Source organism: Astyanax mexicanus, chromosome 2 (assembly GCF_023375975.1).
Source record: "Astyanax mexicanus isolate ESR-SI-001 chromosome 2, AstMex3_surface, whole genome shotgun sequence".
NCBI classification, from domain to species: Eukaryota; Metazoa; Chordata; class Actinopteri; order Characiformes; family Acestrorhamphidae; genus Astyanax; species Astyanax mexicanus.
This window is the reverse complement of record NC_064409.1, coordinates 336,229-357,004: the sequence shown is the minus strand read 5'-3', so window position 1 is coordinate 357,004 and position 20,776 is coordinate 336,229. Positions and strand designations below refer to the sequence as shown.

The following is a 20,776-nucleotide window of genomic DNA, read 5'->3' as shown; positions in this document are numbered from 1 at the left end:
TTTCTATTGGTCCGTTCATCAAGAAATTTTGGTACAGTGTAAAGGAGAGGTTGTCTGTTCAAATTATGTAGTAAAATAAAAATCGACAAAAATGGAGATAAGTGTTTTTCATTGGACAGCGACGATATATATATATATATATCTTGTTATATTATATTAAAAATAAATAAATTGATAAAAAAAATAAATAAACAAACAGACACATCATAAAGAGGGTAGAGTATGGTACGGAAGAGTAAAATAAGGTTATATTTGTTGTGTTTAATGGTGGGTAAAGGTGTGTGCTGAGTCATGGTTAGGTAAATCCTCAGTACAGGTGTGGTCAGATCCTGGAGGTCAGGATGATTCAGCACATTTACTCTGAACTGCAGCGACGCTCTGTAATACGATCCATCCTCCACCACAGCTCTCACGCTAAACCTCACCAGAGATTATAATATATAACATCAGCTGATCAATTATCTGAGATAAAATCCACTCACAGCATCACTTATACTGAACCAGGATCAGTGAGGGTATAGTTACCTAGAAAAAGTAATCGGATTACTGATTACTCCTTTAAAAAAGTAACTTATTTACTTTATGAAGTACTGGATTTTATAAGTAACAAAGTTAGATTACAAGTTACTTAATTAGATACTTTAGCTTGTTTTATTGCCATTCTTTTATTATTGCTGTTGTTGTTATAAAAGGGGAACATGCATACCTAAGTTTTTAGATATTTATATTTATAAATACTACTGTTTAAATATTAGGTAAGTTGAAAAAAATATAGATGTTTTTGATATAATTTAGTTTCCTAACATATAAACAATACACAGTACTCAGTGCTTATGATTAATAATTAAGTAGCTGTTATCTATAGCTGTCCTAACTCATATTTATGCAGTTTAATGCTTTAATATTAGAGTAATTTCTATTTTTATTCCTTTTATAAGAGCCACACCACCAGACCTGCTGCACGTAAACCCATAAACACTCTTCCTCTTATTGAGTTTTACTGTGATTGGTTTCTCAGCCACGCCTCAAATTCAGTAGTGGGTTCTGATTGGACGGTGAGTGATTACATTTCATTATCCGTGCTGCTCCTAGACGAACTGTAATCCTGTGCACTGTGATTTGATTTTGAACATTCGCTGCACAGCCACACAGCTGAGCTGATTCAACATTTAGTTTTGAAAGTGTAAATTCTTGTGTATATGTTTTATAGTGGTTTTATATTTTGTTTTAGCACTTATTCTGCATGTTAGTTTTAGTGATTAGTGTAATCCGTTACTGACATCACTGACTAGGAATCAGGTGACCCAGCAGAGCCGGTACTGCAGGAATATACAGAATCAATAATCAATCAATCACTCCGTTACTCCATTACTGCTCCTCTAACAACACAAACACACCATAACACCCCATCACTCACCTCCACCCAGTTAGTGAGCCAGTAGCACTCCGGATCCGTGCTCTCCACAGTGAACAGAACATTTCCACGAGGAATCACACTTCCCTCCGGCACGGCCTTGATCTCTATGGGCAGGTGACCGTCGTATTTCTACAGAGAACCACAGAGAACCATCAGTTACAGAACATCAGGCTTTTATTTTAACTTATATAAAGATTTCTTATAAATGTTAAGTTAAAAATACAAAAATTCAGCTTTTTGACCAACTGGGACCACAGTGTATACACTCTTTGTCACTTTACTGTAAACATACAGCTTATAAATCTGTACACTTTTATTTCCTGTTTGTTTTAGTCTCGTTACTGCGCGCTCTCGTCAAAAATCACTAGTTTTAATCCCGTTCCTGCTCCCACCACTTACACATTTCTGCAGTTCTCACCCAGCAGTCCTAATATGTCAATTGAATTATTCAAATTAAGTGCACGAAATTTACTTATTTATTAAAACAGCAGTAAAGCACTGGATAGCACTTTCCTATTTTTTATCACAGTCCAAATACATAAAATGTTTCCATCAGCTCGTGTGTGTTGGTCCATCCTCCACTTTGATATATTTAATCAGTAATATCTGGAGGGTTTTTTGTTGATGCATTGACTACAAACTTAAAACTGCTTCTTAAAACTTATTTTTCTTTGCAGTTTTCCTTGAGTGTCAGTCGTGCGTTTGTTATTCTCATTAAGTTCTTTCAGAATTACATTTATTTGAGTTTATTGAGTTATTCTTAGTGCTGAATTAATGCATTAATCAAGATTTAAGCATTGATTACAGTCAGATTAAGAGTCTTGTAGTAGAGGTGGATTAAGGTCTGTACACTGAATTATTATTATTATTATTATTATTATATTTATTATTATCTTACTGATTGATTAGTTGTTATCCTTCTGTTCTTCATGCATGGAAATCAACCTTAATTTGGGTCGTAACCGTGTGTACCAGCTTTTGCTAAAAACATGAGAACTATGAGGTAATAAATATGATTATTTTGATCGTTAGTAGGCTGATACGGGAGCATGCTGGTCTGTGGAGTGTGGGAGAGTCTGAATTCTCTATTGGTCAGTCTTTCTTTACCTCGAGGATGTAGTTCCAGCCTTTCTCATTAAACACATCATCCTGAAAGTGTTCTCGATAAACCTCCTTCGCCTCCTGGATCTTGTCAGGGGTCACGACCTTCCCTGCGGACCAGAAAAGAAACAAACGTTCTTATATCTATTAGAAACAGCATCAACTGTTATATATATACAGTACAGGCCAAAAGTTTGGACACAGCTTCTCTTTTTCAGTGCATTTTCTTTATTTTCATGAATATTTACATTGTAGATTCTCACTGAAGCATCAAAACTATGAATGAACACATGTGGAGTTTTATGTACTTAATAAAAAATGAGCTGAACCTCCACAGTCACCGGACCTGAACCCAATCCAGATCCAGGTTTGGGGTGAGCTGGAGCACAGAGTGAAGAAGACAAAGGAGCAACAAGTGCTAATAAACACCTCTGGGAACTCCTTCTCCTTCAAGACTGCTGGAAAACTTTTCATTTCAGGTGGCCACCTCTTAAAGCTCATTGAGAGAATGATGCCAAGAGTGTGTAAAGCAGTAATCAGAGCAAAGGGGGGCTTTTATTTTGAAGAAACTAGAATATAAAACATGTTTTGTTTTGTTAAGTACCTAAAACTCCACATGTGTTCATTCATAGTTTTGATGCTTCAGTGAGAATCTACAATGTAAATAATCATGAAAAAATAAAGAAAACGCACTGAAAAAGAGAAGAAGGTGTGTTTAAACTTTTGGCCTGTACTGTAACTTATGGTGAACGTACCTTTTAGATACTTCTGAAGAATGTACTGCAGGCCGTAGAAAACAGTCTTCTCATATTTAACTTTCCGGGTCTTGGTAGGATCTGTCTTCTTCTCGCGACACTCGAAGTACGAGTATACTTTACTCGTGTTCGGAGGATACTGCTTATAGTGTGTGACCTGTAAAAAACACAGAGAATAATAAAACAGTCAATAATAACATAGAGTTTAATGTTCAGGTGTATTTTACACTAATCACGGCGATATGTCCTTAAATAACATCAGGGTACTTTTTGGGGGGCGTAACGTGAAATCAATCGTGCTCATCATTCTCTTTAAGAGTAGATCAGGTGCGCTCTGACTTTGGAGGAAACTGAGCTGCTGGTTGACGCTGTGAAGGAGCTCCAGCAGCTCATTTACGGGAACAGCAATGTTATTTTATTTACTATTCTGTTTATTGTTGATGTAAAAGTTGGGTTTGTGCTGCTGTGTGTTCATGTGTGTGTAATAAGTGGGGGTGTACGCTCGGCTCGGCACGGCGCCTGTGTTACCGAGATAGCGATGAACGTCTGACTGTTGGCTTCTGTCTAGGTTGTATTCAGTCAGTGGAGCTCCTGTGTTTTCTGTTACCAAGATAAACAAGATAAAACTCCAGAAATGTACCTGAACACACCTCATTTCCAGAACACCACGCCCATCAGTGTAGATATATTCAGAAGATCTGCTGCTGTTTAAACCAGGCAGGAGGAAGGAGTGAATATAGGGTGTTGGTGGGGTGTAAGATAGCGATGAGCATCACAATGCACACTGTGCAGAGTGTAAAGTAAAATAAGAACAGTATGATTTTTTCTTTTGCTACAAACAGCAGCATATATTGGCCTAAAATTAAATAGATATTTCTGGGTATTTTTGTGATATGTTATGGCATATCTCTTCTCAACATTAGTCTCTAAAACACTCTCTCACTTCATCTCTTCCTATAAAAATTAACTCAATTACAGAAAAGTTGGTTAAAGCAGAGCAGAATCACGTGCTACAGATTACAGGGAAAATGTGGAAGATCATCATCTTTTTTTCTTACTCCATAAAACCCTGCTGACGTTTACAATAAACCGGTCAGACAGACGTGTCTCAGCTCTCTGTAACCGTCACTGTGACGCTGCACCAACACCAGCAGATTCCTCAATATATATAATAAAGCTCTATATTCAGTGTATATTCAGTAATGTTGAGCTCACTGCAGCGCTGAGATCTAACGTGCGGTGTCTCTCTGAGTTCCTCTATATCACGTGAGCACTGACCACACACACATTTAGCTCTGTAAAAATGAAGAGATCACTCCAGTTTCTGAATCAGTTTCTCTGATTCTGCTATTTATAGGTTTATGTTTGAGTAAAATGAACATTGTTGTTTTATTCTATAAACTACAGACAACATTTCTCCCAAATTACAAATAAAAATATTCTCATTTAGAGCATTTATTTACAGAAAATGAGAAATGACTGAAATAACTAAAAAGATGCAGAACTTTCAGACCTCAAATAATGCAAAGAAAACAAGATCATATTCATAAAGTTTTAAGAGTTCAGAAATAATCAATATTTGGTGGAATAATCCTGTTTTTAATCACAGTTTTTTTTTCATGCATCTTGGCATCATGTTCTCCTCCACCAGTCTTACACACTGCTTTTAGATAACTTTATGCAAATGTTCTCATCCTGCTCTGTGTCTCTCCTCTGTGTCTGTGTGTGTTTTTCTCTACGTGCCCTCCTGCACATCTCCCTGTGATCCTCAGCATCTCCACCCGAACCCTGTGTTCCCCTCGTTACTATCTGTTACCTGTTCCCAGGTGTTTCTTGTTTCCTGCAGTGTGTTTATAAAGCCCTTTTATGTCTGGGTTCATTTTAGTTCGTTTATCAGGTCAGTCCGGTTGTTTCTGAGTATCTTTGTTGTTGAGTTTTGTTTTATTTTCATGTTTTTATATCAGAGAAATATGATCTCTTTAAAGCACATATATTATAAACACAGTTCTACAGCCGTCAGGTGGAACAATAATAGCAATAATACCCTGTTTTTATTTTATAGAGTATATTATATAAGCATAACGGAGGACATTAAACATTTAAATAAAGTTTTCAATCAATCTTTCATTTACGAGACCTTCTGTTTATATACAGTGATCCTGGTAGCTGTTGTGTAGTCCTGTTATAATAACAATGCTTTTGAGTTCTGACCCATAAATTATTGCATTAAACAATATTACATTTGTATAATTTAAGATCATTTAATGCCTCTGATATACTGATTATAATTCCATAGCATGGAATTACAATTACCTGGCTGTTTTTAACAGTTAAAACTTTATTTATTATTTATAATTCCTGAGATAATTCAGACATACAAGCATTAATGTGCTCTTTTCACTAAGAAAACTAAATATAATGTGATTTTTAAGGTAAGCAAAAATGACTGTGTACAAATCTGTATATCACACAATAAGTTAATAATTTAATTATAAGACATTTATAATAAATTAATTACCATACCACCTCATTCCATTAATGGGCATTCCTCGATAAAAATAAAATTATTGAGGTTTCGCAAATATATTGTTCGATAAGTCTATAATATTATTATCATTAGAGGCCTAGGTTCACATTTATGTAATGTTACTCACACAAGAATGTTAATAAATCAGTAAAACAGTTTGTTTTGCTCCGATCAAGATAAATAATCATGAGTTAATGGCACAACAACAGCATAACACAACATAATATAATACTGTACCAGATATTTGGTAAAATATTATTTCGTCTAGAGATATAAATAAATAAAAAAACAGGGGAAACTTATCTGTAACCAGGATCTAGAGCTTTAGTTGTACAGTAATCTGTACAATTTGTTTAATTTTATTAACCAATAAACCGAGACGATGTATCTGTAACTCAACTCAAATAATGCTTTGATTTTTCCATCATTTCTTATTAAAGGAATTCTGCTATCTGACAATTTTTAACATTCCCACTACTGGCTTTATATTCAGACCACGCCTCGTTAACAGCAGCTCTAAACGCTCGTTAACAACAATTAACTTCTATTGTTCTATTGTTCTGTTAAACACAGACACTGATAACGAGGAAGGATTTATATCTGCCACTCAAGGATTAACTAACTGAAGCTTCCCCAGCACAGTAACACTGCTAACACAACTCAGAATCAGGTGATGAGTTTGTTTATTTGGAGCTTCAGTTTCTCCCTCTGTTTGGTTTGTTTTCATACAGGTATAAAAACCTAAACTCACCAAAATACACACCAATAAACCACATGAGCACATCGTCTCCTCTGATTGGTCAGAGCTGTGTGGCGGGAGCAAGAAAGTAAATATAGAGAGAAGATTCTGTGTTTCAGTGTGTTTATCTGTATGTCTGAAACAGACGGTACACAGAGAGTACACAGCAAGATTACTCAGCAGACTTCGTCTGAGGGAGGGATCTGTACCTATTGTCCAGGGATAAGGGAGATGTAAGAACTTAAGAATTTATGAGTTTTGCGCTTCACTATCACAGTTAAGCATCAACTAGCTTGTTTTATTCATTTTGCCTGTTTTTTTTTTTCCATTTAGCTCCAGCTAACACTAACCTGTAGTAAAAGTTAAATGTAAACATGGGGCGAATGGTTGAGAACAGAGGTGGTGAGATCTTTATATTTATGTGAGAGTGATTTAGTGTAAGGAACTTTATAAACATGTTTTGTATAGAACATATATAGACCTATTTTAGATGTATAATATCTCCTCTTTATGGAGCGAGTTGGTCACATTATAACAAATCATATTGATCAGTAAAACAATTCAGTGTATCACTGTTTAAAGTGTGAACACACTGTAACCCTAACATCAAACACCAACCAGTAAACCAGTAAACCAGTAGTCGGGGGTTTGACTCCTCAGGCACCCAGTTCAGTAATCCTCCTGACCTTTTCGTGACGGGACGGGGACGCTGCAGGGGGGGGTTTGGGGGCGGTGTCCCGCGCATCCAAGCCGGCTGGAGGCGGGGCAGATATCTGAGCGCGGGATTGGCTCCCTCAACAGCAGCGTCTCAAACAGCTGCTCCCCACCAACCCTCCCACATGATCTACAGCTCCCAGAGAGAGAGACACTCATACTGTCTCTCTCTCTCTCTCTCTCTCTCTCTGTCTCTCTCTCTCTATCTTTCGTAGTTCTGTTTTGAGGGACAGCAGTAGACACCAGTACAGGACAGGCGCAGAGAGAGGGAGACCACGTGTTTCACACCACAAAACAGAAACAGTACAAATGTGTCCCTTTAAAGCCGAAGGACATGTGTGTAGGACGTGTAGGACATGTGAAGGAGATGTGTAGAACGTGTGTAAAACGTGTGGGAAGTGTGTAGGAAGTCTTAGAAAATTATCAGGAGGTGTGTAGGACATGTGGAGGACACGTATAGGACATGGAGGACATGGATATGACACATGGACATGTGTAGGACAATTGTAAGACATGTGTAGGACATGTAGGACGTATGGAGGACATGACACATTATTAATAATTAATCATAGTTTGGGAAATATATAGTACATTTTTCTTTACCTTCTGCAGAATTTTACACCGTGTAAAAAATGATTAAATATTTTATTAATAGAAAAGCACCATAAAAGTGATAATTCTCCCTGAATCTGAGCTAATGTTCTGGTAATGCAGAGTGGAGTGGAATTAACTGCATGTTTGAGTTGAAGCAGGGAGTCCAGCAACACAGGCATGCAGTAACCCTGTTCACCAGAACATCAGAGCACCAGATGGAACCGTAAACACGAGTAAACACTACTGCTGTCACTAATTCACTAATGCACCACCACTAACTCACCTCAGAAATAAATACACTATATAGTGCTGACATCATCACTACACAACTATCATCCCCAGCCCTGTCATAATAAATACATTATCCACTTATCATTATATCATTATCAATAATAGCATGAAATATGATATTATTTTAGAGTCGAATAGTTTTTCAGGATACAGTTATTTTGCTGTTTGTATTATAAAAGGAAAATTCACACTGTTTTCATTTCCCATTAAATAATACTACAGACAGATTATATCTGTCTAGTATCATTTATTTTATATATGGATATATGGAGCGCATTATTATTATCGGGAGATGTTGGATCATTGACTTACTTACTGTTACAAGCTGGTGAAAATGTGCCGTTATAATATCGCCAAATACACTTAAATATTCATTTTGTTGCAGTAGAGTATTCTTGAAAAATATATATATATATATTTTTTCTTTCATAATATTTTCCCATTTAAACAACCCACTCATTAGGACACCCCCTATCACTAGTGATGCTCTAACACCAGGAGGGTGAAGAAGACCAGCACACGCCTCCTCCGACACATGTGAATCAGACTCCGCCTCTTTTCGAACTGCTGCTGATGCTGTAGCATTACCGAGTAGCATCACAGCGCTAACACTCGGAGGAAAGCGCAGCGACTCGGTTCTGATACATCAGCTCACAGACGCAGCCTTGTGCTGATCCACATCACCCTAGGAGTGATGAGGGAAAAGAGAGAGCGCCATCTACTGTACTGTACCCACCCAGAAAGAGAGCAAGGACAATTGGGCTCTCTCAGGGCTCCGGCAGCTGATGGCAAGCTGCATGACTGGGATTCAGACCAGCGATCTCCCGATTATAGTGGCAGCGCTTTAGACTGCTGGACCACTTGGAAAATTTTAATTCAAGGTTTTGTCATATCACTATTAATATCTTTATCAAAAATACCCTGAATATTGTGATTTAATGATATTAAGGAATGTTGGCCGAGAACAGAGGAGGGCTATACGGCAAATGTTTTTACTTGTTATCATATTAGTTCTCCTTTAAAAAGGCGCTCAAATCATATTTTTTTCATTAATAACTGAAATGTTTTCCCAACATATCAGTCCTGCTTAAAACATTTTTAAAACATTTCCTAACCTTTAAAAAACACTTTTATTGTGGTTAATTTTTATTTCTGCCTCTGCAGCTCCTCTCAGGTTCAGCTGTGCTATAGGCGAGGATGACGTTTCCGTGTACTTTGGTACGAGGATACTCACAATATGCAAATTTGTCAGTCAATCAAAAATCCCGCCCCCTTCTGACATCCAATCGTCTGCGTCTCACTGCTATCAGTGGCACACTGCTCAGCCCAATCAGCAGCTCTCCCTTCTGCCCCTCCTCTAAACCCATACATCACCCAGTGCCCCGTTTTTTAAATTTGATCTGAGGGTGGAGTCAGATCACTCTTTTAAAACTTTTTTTTAAAACTGAGAAAAATATTATATTATAAAAATATAATATAAATTTATTTGGGATTATTTCAGGTCTACTTTTCTCAGACTGTCCCTAACGTGTCCCTCATTACTGCATGCCCCTCCTGCCAATCACAGGGGACAGGGGACGTCCTCTGCCCGTGTCCGGGTGTCCCCGGGTCAGTGTGCGCATGTCTGTGGGTGGAGGGGGGGGGGGGGGGGGTGAGCCGGGTTCAGCCCCGTCCTCTCCATCTAAAGGTCACTCTCTTCTACTGTTTCACTCTTTCAGAGCCGTCCGTGCTTCCTACTATACAACAACCCACAACAAAAGAAACACAGGGTATATATAACTATATATATAACTATACAAAATATAAGAGCACTTAAAAATGATGAGTTTCTTTAATTTTACCAAATTATAATCAAGAGGAAGATGGATGATCACAAACCATCAAACCACCAAACTGAACTGCTTGAATTTTTACACCAGGAGTAAAGCAGCATAAAGTTATCCAAAAGCAGTGTGTAAGACTGGTGGAGGAGAACATGATGCCAAGATGCATGAAAAAAAAACTGTGATTAAAAACCAACCAGGATTATTCCACCAAATATTGATTATTTCTGAACTCTTAAAACTTTATGAATATGAACTTGTTTTCTTTGTATTATTTGAGGTCTGAAAGTTCTGCATCTTTTTTGTTATTTCAGTCATTTCTCATTTTCTGTAAATAAATGCTCTAAATGAGAATATTTTTATTTGTAATTTGGGAGAAATGTTGTCTGTAGTTTATAGAATAAAACAACAATGTTCATTTTACTCAAATATAAAATCAAATCAGAGAAACTGATTCAGAAACTGAAGTGCTCTCTTCATATTTAACAGAGTTGTATGTATATCTGTATCTGCCGTCACTGAGATTCATCAGGAACATTAACCCCTGACCTCTAGAAGACCTTCAGCCGGAAACTAAACTAAAAACAACGGCCTGACTGAGACACTGAGCTCCATATCAGACCGGCTCAATGCAAAACATGGGGCTTCCATTAAGATATCCAGCACACACACACACTATACACACACACAGTCCCAGTGCAAGGCTGCCCTATCAGAAACACACACTATATCACAGCAGGCAGTGTACACACACACACGATGAGACTACAGGAAATCTGTAGACAAGACAAATCCACTGTTTAATAATCAGAAGGTCACTGCAGATATATAACCAATACATCCTGCAATATATACACTACCAGTCAAAACGCAGCTTATCATTTAGGGTTTTCCTTTATTTAATTTATTTTCTACTTTGTATGATATAGTATAGTATAGTATGGTACAGTATAATATAATATAGTATAGTATGGTATGGTACAGTATAGTATAATATAGTATAGTATAATATAGTATAGTATAGTATGGTACAGTATAGTATAATATAGTGTAGTATAGTATAGTATAGTATAGTATAGTATAGTATGGTGCAGTATAGTATAGTATAGTATAGTATAGTATGGTATGGTACAGTATAATATAATATAGTATAGTATAGTATGGTACAGTATAGTATAATATAGTGTAGTATAGTATAGTATAGTATGGTGCAGTATAGTATAGTATAGTATAGTATAGTATGGTATGGTACAGTATAATATAATATAGTGTAGTATAGTATAGTATAGTATAGTATAGTATGGTGCAGTATAGTATAGTATAGTATAGTATAGTATAGTATGGTACAGTATAGTATAATATAGTGTAGTATAGTATAGTATAGTATAGTATAGTATGGTGCAGTATAGTATAGTATAGTATAGTACAGTATAGTATAGTATAGTATAGTATAGTATAGTATGGTACAGTATAGTATAATATAGTGTAGTATAGTATAGTATAGTATAGTATAGTATGGTGCAGTATAGTATAGTATAGTATAGTATAGTATGGTACAGTATAGTATAATATAGTGTAGTATAGTATAGTATAGTATAGTATAGTATGGTGCAGTATAGTATAGTATAGTATGGTGCAGTATAGTATAGTATAGTATAGTATAGTATAGTATGGTGCAGTATAGTATAGTATAGTATAGTATAGTATAGTATAGTATAGTATGGTGCAGTATAGTATAATATAGTATAGTATAGTATAGTATAGTATGGTATGGTTTTGTACAGTATAGTATAATATCACATAGTATAGTATAGTATAGTATAGTATAGTATGGTGCAGTATAGTATAGTATAGTATAGTATGGTGCAGTATAGTATAGTATAGTATAGTAAGGTATGGTATTGTACAGTATAGTATAATATCACATAGTATAGTTTAATATTGTATAGTATGGCATGATATACTACGCCATGTAGTAAGATGTAGTACAGTACGGTATGGTACAGTAGAGTATGATATTGTATATTATGTCATGATATAGTATGGTACTGTATAGTACGGCATGATATAGTATAGTATGGTACTGTATAGTATGGCATGATATAGTATAGTATGATATAATATAGTATGGTATGTAAGGGTGTGCAATATCATATCGTACACAATAATATCGCCAACATTTTTTAATATCGTTTAATATATATTATAGAGGTGTGCCAAAAAATCGATTCACATAAGAATCTTGATTCTCATTTACTACGATTCAGAATCGATTTAAAATGTCCCAAAATCGATTCTGAGGGGCGGGTTTTAGACTGATTTTGGGCTGGGTATTTTTGTTGGACCTGGCAACCCTGGGGATAGCGCTTGTCCCTTTGGAGATCTTCCAGACACACACAGAGCGTAGGTGTTTGAGAATCACCGGTAAGATGGCAGAACAAGCACTATATTACATTAGATTAACGTGTAGTTTCAATGTTTTATGGCAGAATGCTTCATAACAAGCATAAAAAAGATCGCTAGTAGTTAGTTTCAGTAACTGTTAGCTAGCTAACTAGCTAACTTTCCAGTTCCACCTTAAATAACGCTACAGGTGGCAGCGGGCTGCAGCATTTAAGGCGGAACGGAAAAATAACAATAAGCTAATCAGAGCTAATTTCAGCTCCTCATCACAGAGGAATTAAGGAATGGACAATATGAATTAATTTCTCCACCTCCTGCCCCCTTTCTGAAGAAATACAACCACCTTAAATTAACTAGTTAATCAGCAGCTGCTCCTGAACTTTAGCGCTCCACTGCTATCATCACATCAGCCCAGCAGCGTCACCTACACACCACCGCTAGTAGCCTGGTAATAAAGCAGTGTTATTTATTTATGTATTTATTGTTCATTAACGTCATTGTGATATCCCAGTGATTCCTCTGTCACTGAGGACCCACATTCCTGCACATTTTATTGTTTTTGTAACACATTACTTGCTCCAGGACCAGTGTATATTATGGAGGGTTTTTTTTCAATACGATTCATAAGCCAGAAGCAGAAATATTTATAATTCAAATCGTTTTGAATCAAAAATCGATTTTGAATCGAATCGTGGCCCCCAAAATCGGAATCGAATCGAATCGTGAGATAGTAATCGATTCCCACCCCTAATATATTATACCCTGAAATATCGCCAAATTACCTACCCCCATTTCCCATTATATATCTATATCTAGAGACTATTTCTTTTTTTACTTTAATCCTGGATATATGGAGATATTTGAAGTGTATTATTAGGATTATTAGTATCGTGACATTCTGGATCATTGAATTATGTTATAAATCTAATAAAATGCTTGTATTTTTTATGTCTGTATATGCAATAATAGAATTTAATTTTAATTTAGTTGCAGTAATGTATTCTCGAAATAATATATTTTTTAAATTCAGTGTTTTGTCATATCGCCAAGAGTATCCTTATCACAAAAATACCATGAAATATCGTGATATTATTTTAGGGGCATATCGCCCACCCCTAATGGTATAGTATAGTATAGTATGGTATAGTATAGTATGGTACAGTATAGTATAATATAGTATAGTACAGTATAGTATAGTATGGTATAGTATAGTATGGTACAGTATAGTATAATATAGTATAGTATAGTATAGTATGGTACAGTATAGTATAATATAGTATAGTATAGTATAGTATAGTATAGTATGGTACAGTATAGTATAATATAGTATAGTATAGTATAGTATGGTACAGTATAGTATAATATAGTATAGTATAGTATGGTACAGTATAGTATAATATAGTATAGTATAGTATAGTATAGTATAGTATAGTATAGTATGGTACAGTATAGTATAATATAGTATAGTATAGTATAGTATAGTATAGTATAGTATGGTACAGTATAGTATAATATAGTATAGTATAGTATAGTATAGTATGGTACAGTATAGTATAATATAGTATAGTATAGTATAGTATAGTATGGTACAGTATAGTATAATATAGTATAGTATAGTATGGTACAGTATAGTATAATATAGTATAGTATAGTATAGTATAGTATGGTACAGTATAGTATAATATAGTATAGTATAGTATAGTATAGTATAGTATAGTATAATATAGTATAGTATAGTATAGTATAGTATGGTACAGTATAGTATAATATAGTATAGTATAGTATAGTATGGTACAGTATAGTATAATATAGTATAGTATAGTATAGTATGGTACAGTATAGTATAATATAGTATAGTATAGTATAGTATAGTATGGTACAGTATAGTATAATATAGTATAGTATAGTATAGTATGGTACAGTATAGTATAATATAGTATAGTATAGTATAGTATAGTATGGTACAGTATAGTATAATATAGTATAGTATAGTATAGTATGGTATAGTATAGTATGGTACAGTATAGTATAATATAGTATAGTATAGTATAGTATAGTATGGTATAGTATAGTATGGTACAGTATAGTATAATATAGTATAGTATAGTATAGTATAGTATGGTACAGTATAGTATAATATAGTATAGTATAGTATAGTATAGTATAGTATAGTATGGTACAGTATAGTATAATATAGTATAGTATAGTATAGTATGGTAGAAAAAAGAGGCGGAGTCTGACTTCAGAAATATCGGGGGAGGCGTTGTATATTATGGTGAAAATGGGATATGAATTAGAAGAAAAAAAATTAAATAGATTTCTGCTCTTTAACTGAGAGTTTTATTACTAATGATGAATGATGTAATACAGCATGATGTTCATTAGTATTTTACTATAATGCATGCGCTAAAAACAACAATAATAAAGCAGGAGAAAAGCCAGTGTGTGAAATATATTCAGCAGATTCTGTACTCAGACCAGTTTAAATAAAATAAGGTAAAACTGAGCAGATAATTAAAGTGTGGAGAAGCTTCTTCATTCCAGTCATTCCATAAACAGGCTGATAAACAGAGTCAGTCTGTTAAACACAGTTACTCTGCTGAGTTTCATCACCAGGATGTGATATAACTCACTACTGAAACAGTCACTAGCGTAGTGAGTAAAGTATAGTTAGTGTGAGTAAAGTGAGGATGCTGTAACAGCAGGGTGAGATTAGTCACTCAGTGAATAACTCTGAGATCTGCTGTATCCAGTGATGACACTGATATTCAGTAGGAGGCTGAGATCTAAAAACACACTCAACTTTTATATTTAACTGTTTATAGCTGTGAATTCTCACAATAAATAAAAATACTGCTTAAATTCAGCTATAAAAGGTGAGATGCAGCAGGATCTCTAAGTTAAAGGAACAAATAACAAATAACCAAACTATCTTTCACTTTCGTTTTACAATAAAAGAGTCATATTGCAGTTTATTCTTATTATTACAAGATTCAAAAGGCACAGTTAACTTGAACTTAAACTTAAACTTGAACTTGATTGTTGCAATCCACAGGGTTGGAACTGAGAAAATTTGAATATTCTATATATTTTTTGAATAAAAAGCCCTTTTAAATAAATAGTAATTAGAGAAAAGCTAAAGGAAATGACAAACATAATGTGTTTTTTACATAAACAGGCTTTTAGAAAACATGAAAAACGACGAACTACTGAAATTACCAGTATAAAAGAAAACTGTAAGAAGTGAATGAGGATGTTCAGTAGGATTGTGACGGCAGTACAGCACACATCTAAACACATTTAAATAGAATTTTACCCTCAATAAAAACAAATAAAATGACAATAAAGCTGAATTTGAATACAGAGTAACCTACGCCCTCTTTATACTGTGTGCCAAGAAAACAAGTTAATCTACATTGTGTAGTTATAGAGACGACATAGCCAGGCTTCAAAAAACTGCAGTATAGTATTGTATAGTATGGTGTAGTATGATATTGTATAGTATAGTATACTAAGGTATTATATAGTATAGTATGGTTTGGTGTAGTATAGTAGGGTGTAGTATGGTATAGTATAGTATGAAAGGGTATAGTATAGTATAGTATGGTATAGTATGGTATAATATAGTTTAGTTCAGTATAGTGTAATATAGTTAAGTATGGTATAGTATGGTAAAGTATGGTATAGCATATTATGGTATAATATAGTATAGCATGTTATAGTATAGTATAGTATGGTATAGTATGGTATAATATAGTTTAGTTCGGTATAGTGTAATATAGTTAAGTATGGTATAGTATGGTAAAGTATGGTATAGCATATTATGGTATAATATAGTATAGCATGTTATAGTATAGTATAGTATGGTATAGAATGGTATGGTATAGTTTTGTGTGGTATTGTACAGTATAGTGCAGTACTGTATGGTATAGAATGGTACAGTAGAGTATGGTAAGGTATTAGGAGTATGGTATTGCACAGTATAGTATAGTACAGTATAGTATTGTGTGGTATTGTATAGTATAGTATGATACAGTATGGTATAGAACGGTATGGCAGTTTTTTAACCATAGCTTTTAATTTCAGAAAGCGAATAGTTATATAAGGTTATATAAACGTGAAGCAATTAATATAATGACGTGTCTGAGATAATTACGTATAAAATTTCCATTGGTAGGTCAGTAGGTAGGTAGTTATGCTCTAAATAACATTAAGTATAATAATTTGCTGCATTATGATCAGTGTGTTATATATCAGTGAATCTCAGTTTTTGATTTACTGTCACTTTAAAGAGAAAAGCAGAAGAGACGGAGGGTGGAAGTGGGTGTGGTGGAGTTTAGTAAACTGAAGTCTCTCAGTCTAACAGCTCTGATTAAACCTGTTCACACACTAAACACTATCAGAAATTAGTTATATAGAAGCTTTTTGACGTGTTTTAGAGCATTCAGACTGAAAGCAGTGGGATTTCTGTGTTATAGACCCATAATAAGACGGTTATAAACTGAATTAACCTTTAAAACTGCAAGTCATTTAAGGTGGTTCATGAATTCCCCTTTACTTTCGGTTTGAGAAAAAGCCTGACGCAGGGTGAGCTACCACACCTGTAATTCACCAACCTTTCATACTCAACAGGTTTTACACTGCCTGTGTGTGTGTGTGTGTGTGTGTGTGTGTAGGGTAAGGGGGTTTCACAGGCTATTACTCACTAGAAAAGTCCCCACTACCCATCTATTACCAAAACCAACACAGGTACAGTCAGAGGAGCCAGTTAATATTCTTGAAAGCAACATATTATGTGTTTGTTTGCAGTTTAAATAAAGTTAAAGTTAAAATAAATAAGCTGCACTTTAGGCTTGTGGTTGATTTTTACATTTTTACAAGTTACATTACTTTATTTGTATTAAATTTTATTATGTTGTTACACCCTTATTACTATTATTTAATACAAAATTAGAGTCTTGATATGTTCTTAATTCATGTATAAAACTTCAATATTTATACTAGGACAGTACCAATCGAACGTTTGGACACATCTCTTCTCATTCAGTGTGTTTTCAGTGTGATTTTTTACAGTGTAAATGAATGCTGAACACTATATTAAATCTCTACAGGATTACATGCTGAATTATTCATGAAATTAAATAAGAATACATCAATGTTTTGTCTTATTGCCAAGAATATCGTTATTGCAAAAACACTCTGAAATATCATGATACTATTTTAGGGTCATATCGTCCAGCCCTGAATCTGAAGGGTAATCTCAGCACACTGCTGATCTGATACAGGAGCTGATCTAACGACTGGCCTGTCAGACTTAACACACAGTATACACAAATACACACACACACTATACACACACTATATACAATATACACACACACATACACTGTGCCCGTTTCACATGTGAGAAATGCAGCTCGTCCACCTTCATTCAGCGAAGTGTCACACTGCCGGGTTTAACCCCCGTGTCCTTCCTGATTGGATAACACCAGGGCTGTGCCATATCATATCGTACACCTTAATATCACAAACATTACTAAACTTTATTGCAAACATATCCCGAAATATAGTGATATTATAGGGTTAAAAGGTTATAGTTACTTTATGATATTCTATTATCATTATGTCAGTGACACAGTGGTGGCCGATATATAATATCACAATATTTCATGGTATTTTTAGTCATACTGATACTCTTGGCGATATGACAAAACCCTGAATTAAAAAATAATAACTCAAGAATACACTACTGCATCAAAATGAAAAAATAATTGTATTATTGCATATGATATGATGTGACACTCCCCTAACTGAGATATTAAACAATACAAGAATTTTATCAGATTTGTAACCGAAGTCAATGATCCAGAATTATTAGTCATGATAATAATAGTAATAATGCACTCCAAATATCTCCATATATCCAGGATTAAAGTAAAATAAATGATACTCCGCGCTCACTGGGGGTTCTGTATTATGTATTTTCTATGTTTAATGTTTTGCCTGATTCTTTGTCCTGTAATCATGTTTCTGTAAAGCTGCTTTGTGCCAACACCAGTTGTAAAAAGCGCTATACAAATAAATTTGATTTGATTTGATTACTGTACAGATATAATCTCTCTAGTAGATATATAATGGGAAATGAGAACAGTGTGAATTTTTCTTTTGATAAAAACAGTAAAAAAGTAGAACCCTGATGTGATAATATGGGGGGGCACACTATTTTAGGGTATAACGTTAATATCGTTCACCATATTGAAAAACGCTGGCGATTTTATTGTGTACGATACGATACGGCACATCCCTTTCGTGGCATTTAATTTAGCAGTTAACAGTCTTAGAATTACAATAATATAATTTTTTATCGCAATAATTTCTCGGACGATATATCGTTAACAGAATATCGTATTGGTGACAGGCCTGCAGCGAGCACGCTTTCAGTTTCCTCTAAATGTAAAGCCCGGTTTCGGTTTTGGTTCTGGTTGAGTTTATCGGGTTAGGTTAGATAATTTAACCTCTATAACTCTATAACCTCCAGCGCGCGGAGCTCTGTTAGCTCACCCCGCCGCACCGCGTCCCTCTGACCGGCAGCACGCCGCTAATCATCCCGCCCGCTCCGCCTCAACCCGGGGGCCGCCGCCGGCTCTCCCCGCTGCGCTCTCCTCCAGCTCCGGCTTCATTCACCTGACTCAGTGCGGAGCCCCGGCCCCAGCGCTGCGCTCCGGCACACCGAGCCCCGCGCCGCCCCGCTCCGCTCCCCCCGCAGCACAACCAGCCTCTCCCCAGCCCGAGCCGGAGCCCCGAGCCCCGGCCGCTTCACCACCGGCACTGCCCGCCACCTGCCGCCCGGCCTTCCCCACAGACACCGCTCACACAGCGGAGCCCCGAGCAGCGGGAGGACGGGAGGACGCGGCCCCGGAGGATGAGCCACCTTCCCCGCTTCATCCTCACCGACCGCCCGCCACTCAGAGCCCGGAGCTCCGGTACACAGAAACGAGCCCAGGCCCAGAACCAGAACTCACCTTATAGGAGTCCGTAGCTAATAAAATGTTGAAGTTATCGTCTCTGTTCTCCATCTTCCCTTCAGACTCAACCTCCACCTCCTCCACCGCCGTTGTTCTCTCTCTCTCTCTCTCTCTCTTTCTCACTCTATCCTTCTCTCTCTCTCTCTCTCTCTCTCTCTCTCTCTCTCTCTCTCTCTCTCTCTTTCTCTCTCTCCCCGCGAGGAAACTCACAACCAAGCACGTAGTTACCGACAATAGTGCGCAGGGGAGGTGGGCGGGACCAAATTCGCCTTTCTGTAAACGTGATTGGTCGGCATCACAGTAAACTCACTACATGGGCGGGGCCAATGCACTAAAAGGCACGACGAGTCTTTGATCTGACCCCAGTGTAAAAGATGATAGTCTATTTATCTCTATAATCAGTTATAAACTAAGATACACATTTACTCAGAGATGCATAAAGTATAAGGCTACGTTAACATAAGCAGGATAAAGTGACTCAAATCTGCTTTTTTCATGTCTGTGTGAACGTGCCAAATCCGCTTTTTTTTTTAAAAAATCCGATTTGAGTCACTTTAATATGTGACCCTAAATCAGATATGGATCATTTAGTACATTTTGTGAATGTAAACCATCCAAATTCGATCTGAGTAAAAATATCAGATTTGAGGAATGTGGATTGTAATTTGAATAATGTGAACGTAGCCTTAGAGACCCAGACCTGAGTAAAAATAAAAGTGCTCTATCAAAAAATTGAAAATGAAATGTTATTTAAGCTCCACACTTAAGTAGAAGTACCAAAGTCTAATCTGTCTGTCTGTCTGCCTGTCTGTCTGAATAATGTCTCACAGCCATGAAGATCAACTCTAAGTAATACAGCGACTAAACAGCGGCGCCTGCAGGGAAGAACTGGTTAAAACACCCGCTCCTGAAATACTAACAGCTTCTGTAGCTCTAATACAACACAAATACACAGTTATCAGCACAGCTGAGATTAACATTTATAAATAAATTTAATAATTAGTAAAAAAAAAAAATGTTACAAAAGTTAAACCACAGCTTGCAGACGCTTTTTTAAAATCAAAGTTATATTCTTGTTCTGTCATAGTCTAATATTATTTACGGTCTAAACAAAAATATAAAAAGATGCTGCACGTCTGAACATGATGACTTTCATGTTTTCTTTTATTAAAATTAATTCAGAAATAATAATAATAATAAATAAAATAATAAAATAATCTTTATAATTATAAAGATTATTGCTCTTGTAGATCGGCTCAGTCACTCCCCGAGTCCCGGAAACGACGTCACATTGTTTTGGTCAAATGCTTCAAAATAAAAGTCGACATGGGTCACTGCTCAGTGCACGAAATCACGGCTATAAAAAAAGCAAATTAAACGAACTCTT

General features: G+C 35.8%; 1 protein-coding gene across 1 annotated transcript in view; it reads right to left on the bottom strand.

Moving 5' to 3' along the window:
• Window positions 1-19,541, bottom strand: part of nampt1 (nicotinamide phosphoribosyltransferase 1) — a 33,226-nt gene extending 13,685 nt beyond the window's left edge. Inside the window, exons 1-4 of the mRNA XM_022666577.2 lie at window positions 19,387-19,541; window positions 3,274-3,430; window positions 2,525-2,628; window positions 1,418-1,546 (exon numbers count right to left, since the gene is read on the bottom strand). Coding sequence (XP_022522298.2) covers window positions 1,418-1,546; window positions 2,525-2,628; window positions 3,274-3,430; window positions 19,387-19,440 — 444 coding nt within the window. The 5' untranslated portion in view covers window positions 19,441-19,541. The remainder of the gene's footprint in view (window positions 1-1,417; window positions 1,547-2,524; window positions 2,629-3,273; window positions 3,431-19,386) is intronic.
• Window positions 19,542-20,776: the final 1,235 nt, after the last annotated feature.